Here is a 12,232-nt window from a genome sequence, read left to right on the forward strand (position 1 = left end):
GGATTTGGGAATTTGGGAAGGAATTTGGGGCTGGAATTTGGGAATTTGGGACAATAATTTGGGAAGGGAAAGGAAATTGGGAATTTGGGAAGGGAATTCAGGAGTTTGGGATTTTGGGAATTTGGGAAGGGAAAGGAATTTGGGATTTAGGGAAAGGAAAGAAAACTGGGAAGGGAATTTGGGAATTTGGGAATTTGGGGAGGGAATTCAGGAGTTTGGGAATGGAATTTGGGGATTTGGGGAATTTGGGAAGGGAATTTGGGGAGGGAATTTGGGAATTTGGGAAAGGAAAGGAATTTGGGGATTTGGGGAGGGAAATTGGGAATTTTGGAGTTTGGGAATTCAGGAAGGGGAAGGAATTCAGGAATTTGGGAAATGAATTTGGGAAGGGAAAGGGAATTTGGGGATTTGGGGATTTGGGGATTTTGGGATTTTGGGAAAGGAAATTGGGAAAGGATTTGGGGGATTCAGGAATTTGGGATTTATTTGGGAATCTGGGAATCTGGGAAATGAATTTGGGAAGGGAAAGGAAATGGGGAATTTGGGAAGGAATTTGGGGAGGAACTTTGGGAATTCAGGAATTTGGGAATTTGGGAAGGGAAAGGAAATTGGGAATTTGGGAAGGAATTTGGGGCGGGAATTTGGGAATCTGGGAAAGGAAATTGGGGCTGGAATTTGGGAATTTGGGGCAATAATTTGGGAAGGGAAAGGAAATTGGGAATTTGGGAAGGGAATTCGGGAGTTTGGGATTTTGGGAATTTGGAAAGGGAAAGGAATTTGGGATTTAGGGAAGGGAAAGAAAACTGGGAAGGGAATTTGGGAATTTGGGAATTTGGGGAGGGAATTCAGGAGTCTGGGAATGGAATTTGGGGATTTGGGGAATTTGGGAAGGGAATTTGGGGAAAGGAATTTGGGAATATTGGGAAAGGAAAGGAATTTTGGGATTTGGGGAGGGAAATTGGGAATTTTGGAGTTTGGGAATTCAGGAAGGGGAAGGAATTCAGGAATTTGGGAAATTAATTCGGGAAGGGAAAGGGAATTTGGGGATTTGGGGATTTGGGGATTTTGGGATTTTGGGAAGGGAAAGGAAATTGGGAAAGGATTTGGGGGATTCAGGAATTTGGGATTTATTTGGGAATTTGGGAATCTGGGAAATGAATTTGGGAAGGGAAAGGGATTTGGGAATTTGGGAAGGAATTATTTGGGATGGGGATTTTGGGGATTTTGGGGATTTGGGGATTTCGGGATTTGGGGATTTGGGGATTTTGGGAATTTGGAAATTTGGAAATTCGGGGATTTTGGGAATTTGGGAGGGATTTGGGAACCATCCCTGGGATCCCAGGTGGGAATGGGGGAAGGGAAGGGAGGGAAATGGGATCCAGATCCCGATCCTGGGCCGGGATCAGCTCCAGCCCCTCCGGATTTCCTTGGAATGACCCCAAATTCCCTTGGGATCAACTCCAGCCCCTCCAGATTCCCTGGGATGATCCCGATCCCATCGGGATCGGCTCCAGCCCCTCCAGATCCCAAATCTCCCTCATCCCCACGGAATGTGATCTGGATTTCCCGGGATGATCCCAATTCCCTCAGGATCGGCTCCAGCCCCTCTGGATCCCCCCGGGATGATCCCAATCCTGCCAGGATTGATTCCAGCCCCTCCCGATTTCCTGGATCGATCCCAGCTCCCCCCCCAGGATCGGCTCCAGCCCCTCTGGATTCCCAAATCTCCCTGATCGCCACGGAATGGGATCTGGATTTCCCGGGATGATCCCAAATCCCTTGGCATCGGCTCCAGCCCCTCCGGATCCCCTCGGAATGATCCAAATCCCTTGGGATCGATTCCAGCCCCTCTGGATCCCCTCGGCATGATCCTGATCCCTCAGGATGGATTCCAGCCCCTCTGGATCCCCTCAGGATAATCCTGATCCCACTGGGATCAATTCCATCCCCTCTGGAGTCCCTTGGAATTATCCCAAATCCGTTGGGATGGATTCCAGCCCCTCCGGATCCCCTCAGGACGATCCCGATCCCTTGGGATGGATTCCAGCCCCTCCGGATCCCCTTGGGATGATCCCAATTCCCTTAGGATCGATTCCAACCCCTCTGGATTCCCTTGGAATGACCCCAAATCCCTTGGGGTCGACTCCAGCCCTGCCTGATTCCCCGGGACAATCCCAATTCCCTTGGGATCGATTCCAGCCCCTCTGGATCCCCTCAGGATGATCCTGATCCCCCTGGGATCGATTCCAGCCCCTCTGGATCCCTTTGGAATGACCAAAATTCCCTTGGGATGGATTCCAGCTGGGATCCAGATTTCCCGGGAATGATCCTGATCCCTCGGGATCGGCTCCAGCCCTGCCAGATTCCCTGGGACAATCCCGATCCCTTGGGATCCATTCCAGCCCCTCTGGATCCCCTTGGGATGATCCTGATCCCACTGGGATCGATTCCATCCCCTCTGGATTCCCTTGGAATGATCCCAAATCCCTTGGGATCCATTCCAGCCCCTCTGGATCCCCTCAAGATGATCCCCAATTCCCTTGGGATGGATTCCAGCCCCTCTGGATCTCCATGGTCACCACGGGCTGGGATCCAGATTCCCTTGGGAATGATCCTGATCCATTTGGGATCAGCTCCAGCCCCTCCAGATCCCCTCGGGACGATCCAAATTCCCTTGGGATGGATTCCAGCCCCTCCGGATCTCCATGGTCACCACGGGCTGGGATCCAGATTTCCCGGGAATGATCCCGATCCCTTGGGATGGATCCCGGCCCCTGCGGATCCCCTTGGGAATGATCCCGATCCCTTGGGATGGATCCCGGCCCCTGCGGATCCCCTTGGGAATGATCCCGATCCCTCGGGATGGATCCCGGCCCCTCCGGATCCCCTTGGGAATGATCCCGATCCCTCGGGATGGATCCCGGCCCCTGCGGATCCCCGGAGCCGATCCCTGGGGATCTCCCCCCGCAGGTGGAGGGTGAATCCGGGTTCCGGTTCTGGAACTGGTCCCGCACCTACGGCTGCAGCCCCGAGCTGCTCTTCCGACCACGGTCCCTGCACGAGCTGAGACAGGTACGGCCAAAGGGAATGGGAACAACAACAATGGGAATAACGGGAATAACAACAACAACAGGAATAACAACAGTGGGAATAACAACAATGGGAATGGGAATAACAACAGCAACGGGAATAACAACACCGGGAATAACAACGGGAATAACAATGGGAATAACAACGGGAATAACAACAGCACTGGGAATAACAACAACGGGAATAACAACGGGAATAACGGGAACAGCGGGAATAACAGCACTGGGAATAACAACAGCGGGAATAACTGGAATAACAACAATGGGAATAACAACAATGGGAATAACAACAATGGGAATAACAACAATGGGAATAACAACAATGGGAATAACAACAATGGGAATAACAACAATGGGAATAACAACAATGGGAATAACAACAATGGGAATAACAACAGCACTGGGAATAACAACAGCACTGGGAATAACAACAACGGGAATAACAACAGCAATGGGAATAACAACGGGAATAACAACAGGAAAAACAACAATGGGAATGACAACAGCAGGAATGACAACACTGGGAATAACAACAACACTGGGAATAACAACAATGGGAATAACAACAATGGGAATAACAACAACGGGAATAACAACAACGGGAATAACAATGGGAATAACAACAGTGGGAATAACAATGGGGAAAATAACAACAGCAACGGGAATAACAACAATGGGAAAAAAAAGGGGAAAAAATGGGAAAAACAATGGGAAAATAACAATGGGAAAAACAACAATGGGAAAAACAACAATGGGAAAAACAATGGGAAAAACAACGGGAAAAACAACGGGAAAAACAATGGGAAAAACAAGGGGGGGAAAAAAGGGGGGGAAAAAAGGGGGGAAAAAAAGGGAAACAACAGTGGGAAAAACAATGGGAATAACAACAATGGGAAAAACAATGGGAATAAACAGCAATGGGAAAACAACAACAGCGGGAAAAATAACAATGGGAAAAACAAGGGGGAAAAAAAGGGAAACAACAGTGGGAAAAACAATGGGAAAAATAATGGGAAAAATAATGGGAAAAACAAGGGGAAAAACAATGGGAAACAACAACAGGGAAACAACAATGGGAAAAACAATGGGAAAAACAAGGGGGGAAAAAAGGGAAACAACAACGGGAAAAACAACAGGAAAAACAACAACAGTGGGAAAAACAATGGGAAAAATAATGGGAAACAACAGCAGGAAAAACAACAACGGGAAAAACAATGGGAAAAACAATGGGAAAAACGATGGGAAAAATAATGGGAAAAACAATGGGAAAAACGATGGGAAAAATAATGGGAAAAACAATGGGAAAAACGATGGGAAAAATAATGGGAAAAATAATGGGAAAAACAAGGGGAAAAACAACGGGAAAAACAATGGGAAAAACAACGGGAAAAACAATGGGAAAAACAACGGGAAACAACAATGGGAAAAACAACGGGAAACAACAATGGGAAACAACAGCAGAGATGGGAATTCTGGGATGGGAAAACAATGGGAATTCTGAGCTGGGAAACAATGGGAATTCTGAGATGGGAAACAATGGGAATTCTGAGCTGGGAAACAATGGGAATTCTGAGCTGGGAAAACAAACAGCAACGAGAATTCCAGGATGGGAAACCAGCAACGGGAATTCTGGGATGGAAAAGAATGGGAATTCTGGGATGGGAAACAGCAATGGGAATTCACAGCCGGGAAAAACAGCAGGAATTCTGGGATGGAAAAACAGCGGGAATTCTGGGATGGAAAAACAGCGGGAATTCTGGGATGGAAAAACAGCGGGAATTCTGGGATGGAAAATGGGAATTCTGGGATAGAAAAACAATGGGAATTCTGGGATGGGAAATGGGAATTCTGGGATGGGAAAGCAACAGAATTTGGGATGGATTTTTCCAGCCCATTCCCGGTGTTTCTGGGATGGATTTTTCCAGGATATTCCCAGTGTTCATGGATTGAGTTTTCCAGCCCATTCCCAATGTTTCTGGGATGGATTTTCCAGGATATTCCCACTGTTTATAGATTGGTTTTTAGGGATATTTCCGGTGGTTTTGGGGATGGATTTCCCACCCCATTCCCGGTTTTTGGGATGGGTTTTCCTGGTGCCCATTCCCACTGTTCCAGGGATGGATTCTCCCGGTGCCCATTCCCAGTTTTTGGGATGGATTTCCCTGTGCCATTCCCAGTGTTTCAGGGATGGATTTTCCTGGGCCATTCCCGGTGTTTCAGGGATGGATTTCCCACCCCATTCCCGGTGTTTTTCCAGCAGATCCTGGGATGGATTTCCCAGCCCATTCCCACTGTTCCAAGGATGGGTTTTCCCGGTGTCCATTCCCGGTGTTTTTGGGGATGGATTCTCCCGGTGCCCATTCCCAGCATTTGGGATGGATTTTCCCTGCTCCCATTCCCGGTGTTTTTGGGGATGGATTTTCCAGCCCATTCCCGGTGTTTTTCCATAGATTCTGGGTGGGTTTTCCAGGACATTCCCAGTATTTGGGGTGGATTTTCCAGGCCATTCCCAGTGTTTTTGGGATGGATTTCCCAGCACATTCCCGGTGTTTTTAGGATGGATTTCCCAGCACATTCCCGGTATTCCAGGGATGGGTTTTCCAGGCCATTCCCAGTGTTCAGGGGTGGATTCTCCCTTGGCCATTCCCGGTATTTTTCCAGCAGATCCTGGGATGGATTTTCTGGGACATTCCCGGTGTTTTTGGGATGGATTTTCCATCCCATTCCCGGTGTTTCTGGGATGGATTTTTCCAGGACATTCCCAGTTTTAATAGATTGGTTTTTAGGGATATTCCCAGTGTTTTTTGGGATGGATTCTCCCATGCCCATTCCCAGTGTTTTTCCTGCAGATCCTGGGATGGGTTTTCCTGGTGCCCATTCCCAGTGTTCAGGGATGGATTTCCCAGCCCATTCCCAGTTTTTAGGATGGATTTTCCAGCCTATTCCTGGTATTCCAGGGATAGATTTTCCTGCACCATTCCCGGTGTTTTTGGGGATGGATTTTCCAGCCCATTCCCATTGTTTTTCCATAGATCCTGGGTGGGTTTCCCAGCCCATTCCCAGTTTTTGGGATGGATTTTCCAGGCCATTCCCGTTGCCCATTCCGGGTGTTGTTTCCCGTTCCGGCAGATCCTGGGATGGATTTCCCAGGCCATTCCCGGTGTTTTTTGGGATGGATTTCCCGGCTCCCATTCCCGGTGTTGTTTTTTGGGATGGATTTTCCCGTTGCCCATTCCCGGTGTTGTTTTCTGGGATGGATTTTCCCGTTGCCCATTCCCGGTGTTGTTTTCTGGGATGGATTTTCCCGGCTCCCATTCCCGGTGTTGTTTTGGGGATTGACTTCCCCGGCTCCCATTCCCGGTATTCCAGGGATGGATTTTCCCAGTGTCCATTCCCAGTGTTGTTCCCATTCCGGCAGATCCTGGGATGGATTTCCCAGCCCATTCCCGGTGTTTTTTGGGATGGATTTCCCAGCCCATTCCCGGTGTTTTTTGGGATGGATTTCCCAGCCCATTCCCGGTGTTGTTTTTTGGGATGGATTTTCCCAGTGCCCATTCCCGCTGTTCCTGGTGATGGATTTTCCCGGTGTCCATTCCCGGTGTTTTTGGGGATGGATTCTCCTGGTGCCCATTCCCAGCATTTGGGATGGATTTTCCCTGCTCCCATTCCCGGTGTTTTTGGGGATGGATTTTCCGGGCCATTCCCATTGTTTTTCCATAGATTCTGGGTGGGTTTTCCAGGACATTCCCAGTATTTGGGGTGGATTTTCCAGGCCACTCCTGGTATTCCAGGGATGGATTTTCCCTGCTCCCATTCCCGGTGTTTTTGGGGATGGATTTCCCAGCACATTCCCGGTATTCCAGGGATGGGTTTTCCAGGCCATTCCCAGTGTTCAGGGGTGGATTCTCCCTTGGCCATTCCCGGTATTTTTCCAGCAGATCCTGGGATGGATTTTCTGGGACATTCCCGGTGTTTTTGGGGATGGATTTTCCAGCCCATTCCCGGTGTTTTTGGGGATGGATTTTCCAGCCCATTCCCATTTTTTTTGGGATGGATTTTTCCAGGACATTCCCAGTTTTAATAGATTGGTTTTTGGGGATATTCCCGGTGTTTTTTGGGATGGATTCTCCCATGCCCATTCCCAGTGTTTTTCCTGCAGATCCTGGGATGGATTTCCTGGGGTTTTTTGGGATGGATTTTCCCGTTGCCCATTCCCGGTGTTGTTTTTTGGGATGGATTTTCCCGTTGCCCATTCCGGGTGTTGTTTTTTGGGATGGATTTTCCCATTGCCCATTCCGGGTGTTGTTTTTTGGGATGGATTTTCCCGTTGCCCATTCCAGGTGTTGTTTCCCGTTCTGGCAGATCCTGGGATGGATTTCCTGGGGTTTTTTGGGATGGATTTTCCCGTTGCCCATTCCGGGTGTTGTTTCCCGTTCCGGCAGATCCTGGACCTGGCGCGCCGGCGGCAGAAGAGGGTGAAGGTGCTGGGGGGGGGTCACTCCCCCTCGGACATCGCCTGTTCCCAGGATTTCCTCATCCACATGGGAAAACTCAACCGCGTCCTGCAGGTGGGAAACGCCGCATTCCCGGGAAAAAACACCCGGAAAATCCCGGGAATCCACACGGGAATGGCTGCTCCACACGGAAAAATCCCCGAGCTGACTTTTCCCGGGAATTTTCCCCCTCCCAGAGCGGAGGAGGGAGGAATTTTGGGAATATTCGGGGGGTTTGGGAAGGGTTTGAGGGGTTTTTTTGGGAATTTTTTGGGAATTTTTTTGGAATATTCTGGGATTTTGGGAAGGTTTTTTGGGAATTTTTTCGGGAATATTCCGGGATTTTGGGAAGGGTTTGAGGGGTTTCTGGGAATTTTTGGGATTTTTTTGGGAATATTCTGGGGTTTTTGGAAGGGGTTTTTTTGATTTTTTTTTGGGAATTTTTTGGGATTTTTTTGGGAATATTCCGGGATTTTGGGAAGGGTTTGAGGGGTTCTTTGGGAATTTTTTGGGAACTTTTTGGGAATATTCCGGGATTTTGGGAAGGGTTTGAGGGGTTCTTTGGGAATTTTTTGGGAACTTTTTGGGAATATTCTGGGATTTTGGGAAATTTTTGGGAATTTTTTGGGAATATTCCGGGATTTTGGGAAGGGTTTTTTGGGACTTTTTTGGGATTTTTTGGGGAGTATTTCAAGATTTTGGGAAGGGTTTGAGGGGTTTTTTCGGAAGGGTTTTTGGGAATTTTCTTGGGATTTTTTTGGGAACTTTCCAGAATTTTGGGAAGGATTTGAGGGGTTTTTTGGGGAATTTTTTGGGATTTTTTTTTTAATATTCTGGGATTTTTGCAAGGGTTTGAGATTTTTTGGGGAATTTTTGGGGAATTTTTTTGGAATATTCTGGGATTTCAGGAAGGGTTTGAGGGGTTTTTTGGGAATGTTTTGGGAATATTCTGGGGTTTTGGGAAGGGTTTGAGGGGTTTTTAGGAATTTTTTGGGAATTTTTTTGGAATATTCCAGGATTTGGGGAAGACTTTGAGGGGGGGTTTTTTGGGATTTTTTTGGGAATTTATTTTTTCATTTTCCAGGATTTTTGGGAATATTTTGGGAATATTCTGGGATTTTTTGAAGTGTTTGAGGGGTTTTTTGGGCGGAATTTTTTTTTAATATTCTGGGATTTGAGGAATTTTTTGGGAATATTCTGGGATTTTGGGAAGGGTTTTTGGGGAAGGGTTTTTTAGGAATTTTTTGGGAATTTTTTAGGAACGTGCCGGGATTTTGGGAAGGGTTTGAGGGTTTTTTTTGGCAATTTTTTGGGAATAGTCCAGGATTTTGGGAAGAGTTTTTTGGAAATTTTTTGGGAATTTTTTGGGAATATTCTGGGATTTTGGGAAGGGCTTTTTGGAAATTTTTTTGGGAGTTTTTTGGGAATATTCCAGGATTTTGAAAAGTGTTTGAGGGGTTTTTTGGGAATTTTTGGGGGAATTTTTTGGGAATATTCCTGAATTTTGAGAAGGGTTTTTTGGGAATTTTTTGGGAATATTCCAGGATTTTGGGAAGGGTTTTTTGGGAAATTTTTGGGAATTAATTTTGGAACATTCGGGGATTTGGGGAAGGGTTTGAGGGGTTTTTTTCGGGGAATTTTTTGGGAATATTCCGGGGTTTTGGGAAGGGTTTGAGGGGTTTTTTGGGAATTTTTTGGGAATGTTCCCACATTTTTTAGGAATTTTTGGGGAATTTTTTAGGAATATTCTGGGATTTTGGGAAGGGTTTTTTGGGAATTCTTGGGAATTTTTGGGGGATTTTTTTGGGGAATTTTCTGGGATTTTGGGAAGGTTTTTTTGGGAAATTTTTTTTGGAATTTTTTTGGAATATTCCAGGGTTTTGGGAAGGGTTTTTTGGGAATTTTTTGGGAATATTCTGGGATTTTGGGAAGGGTTTTGGGAATTTTTTGGGAATTTTTTGGGAATATTCCAGGGTTTGGGAAGGGTTTTTGGGGAATTTTTGGGGGGGATTTTTTGGGAATATTCCTGAATTTTGGGAAGGGTTTTTTGGGAATTTTTTGGGAATTTTTCTGGGAATATTCTGGGATTTTGGGAAGGTTTTTAGGGATTTTTTTTTTTTAATATTCCAGGATTTTGGGAAGGGTTTGAGGGGTTTTTTTTGGGAATTTTTTGAGTATTTTTTTGGGAATATTCTTGGATTTTGGGACGGGGTTTTTTGGAATTTTTTGGGAATTGTTTCTTTGGGGATTTTTTTGGGAACGTTCCGGGATTTTTTGGGAATTCTCTGTTCCAGGTGGACAAGGAGAAGCTGCAGGTGAAGGTGGAGGCCGGAATTCTGCTCTCGGAGCTGAACCTGGAGCTGGACAAACACGGGATGGCCCTGGCCAAGTGAGAGCCGACGGGAATAACAACAACGGGAATAACAACAACGGGAATAACAACAATGGGAACAGCGGGAATAACAACAACGGGAATAACAACAATGGGAATAACAACAACGGGAATAACAACAACGGGAATAACAATGGGAATAACAACGGGAATAACAACAATGGGAATAACAATGGGAATAACAATGGGAATAACACCCGGAATAATGGGAATAACCAGGAATGACAGCAGGAATAACAATGGGAATAACAACGGGAATGGGAGCGGGAATAACAATGGGAATAAATTATGGGAATGATGGGAATGGTGGGAATGGGAATGGGGATGGGGATGGGAATAATGGGAATGGGAGTCGGAATAACAACAGGAACAACAGTGGGAATAACAGAGTAATGGGAATAACAATGGGAATGGGAGCGGGAATAACAACGGGAATAACGGCCGGAATAACAGTGGGAATAATGGGAATGGGAGTGGGAATAACAACCGGAATAACAATGGGAATAATGGGAATAACAACGGGAATAACAATTGGAATGGGAGCGGGAATAACAACAGGAATAATGGCTGGAATAACAGCGGGAATAACCGGGAATAACAGCAGGAATAATGGGAATGGGAGCGGGAATAACAACGGGAATAACAACAGGAATAATGGGAATAACAACAGGAATAACAATGGGAATAACAACGGGAATAACGACGGGAATAATGGGAATAACAACTGGAATAATGGGAATAACAATGGGAATAACAATGGGAATAACAACGGGAATAACAATGGGAATGGGAGCCAGAACAACAACGGGAATAAGGGAAATAATGGGAACAATGGGAATGGGAGGAGGAATTAATGGGAATAAATGATGGGAATGATGGGAATGGTGGGAATGGGAATGGGAATAACAGCAGGAATAACAACGGGAATAACGGCCGGAATAACAGCGGGAATAATGGGAATGGGAGTGGGAATAACGGGAATAAGGGGAAGAATGGGAACAATGGGAATGGGAGCAGGAATAATGGGAATAATAGGAATAAACGATGGGAATGATGGGAATGGGAATTCCCATTCCCGGTTTTTTTTTTGTTTTTCCCAGTTTAGGAGCCGTGGCCGAGGTGACGGCGGCCGGAGTCATCGGAACCGGGACCCACAACACCGGGATCAGCCACGGAATCCTGCCCACACAGGTGCCGGAATTCCCGGAATTCCTCCCAGAATTCTTCCTGGAATTCTTCCCAAAATTCCACCAGGAATTCTTCCCAGAATTTTTCCCAGAATTCTTCCTGGAATTCTTCCTTGAATTCCTCCCTGAATTTTTCCCAGAATTCTTCCTGGAATTTTCCTGGAATTCTTCCTGGAATTCTTTCTGGAATTCTTCCTGGAATTCTTTCTGGAATTTTTCCCGGAATTCTTCCCTGAATTCTTCCTGGAATTCTTCCTGGAATTCTTTCCAGAATTCTTTCCAGAATTCTTCCCAGAATTCTTCCCGAAATTCTTCCTGGAATTTTTCCCAGAATTCTTCCCGAAATTCTTCCTGGAATTCTTCCTAGAATTTTTCCCAGAATTTTTCCCAGAATTTTCCTGGAATTCCTCCCGGAATTCCTCCTGGAATTCTTCCTTGAATTCTTCCTGGAATTTTCCTGGAATTCTTCCCAGAATTCTTCCTGGAATTTTTTCCAGAATTTTTCCCAGAATTCCTCCGGGAATTCTTCCCGGAATTCCCAGAGACCGCCCAGAAACTTTGGGAATTTTGGATCAGGAGAGAGGAATCTGGGAATAGCCGGCAGAAATCCGGGATGGGGGAATTCCAGGATTGGGATTTTTGGGGATTTTTTGGGGATTTTGCTGCTCCAGGTTTATCCCGGTTGGGAATTCCCATCCCGAGGAAAAATTCCAGGGAAAATCACAATTCCAACACTCCCAGTGTCGGATTTCTCCCTTTTTATCCCAAATATCCGATGGGAAAATTCCCTGGAATCTGAGCTGGGAATTCCTGGAATTCTTGGAATTCTTGGAATGTTCAGAGCGGGGCCGGGAGTTGGAGAATCCTGGTGGATCCAGCTCGGGATATTCCCAAATTCCCGGAGATTCACGGAATCCCGACCTCCTCATCCCGGAATTTTGGGAGGGAATTCCCGGCCGGGCTGGAATTCCCAAAAAATCCCTGGGAGCATCCAAGGAAAAGCCGGATCAGGCTGGGAATGGAATGGGATTGGGAATCCGTGGATCCCATCCCAAGGAATTCCGGGATTCC

At 46.4% G+C, this 12,232-nt stretch overlaps 1 protein-coding gene across 1 annotated transcript in view; it reads left to right on the top strand.

The window, feature by feature from the left end:
• The window catches only part of LOC131576932 (L-gulonolactone oxidase-like), a 39,411-nt gene that overhangs the window by 2,419 nt on the left and 24,760 nt on the right, over positions 1–12,232 (top strand). Inside the window, exons 2-5 of the mRNA XM_058834082.1 lie at positions 2,971–3,072; positions 7,532–7,657; positions 9,877–9,971; positions 11,075–11,165. Of these exons, the coding sequence (XP_058690065.1) occupies positions 2,971–3,072; positions 7,532–7,657; positions 9,877–9,971; positions 11,075–11,165 (414 nt within the window). The remainder of the gene's footprint in view (positions 1–2,970; positions 3,073–7,531; positions 7,658–9,876; positions 9,972–11,074; positions 11,166–12,232) is intronic.

Source organism: Poecile atricapillus, chromosome 3 (genome assembly GCF_030490865.1).
Source record: "Poecile atricapillus isolate bPoeAtr1 chromosome 3, bPoeAtr1.hap1, whole genome shotgun sequence".
Taxonomy (NCBI): domain Eukaryota; kingdom Metazoa; phylum Chordata; class Aves; order Passeriformes; family Paridae; genus Poecile; species Poecile atricapillus.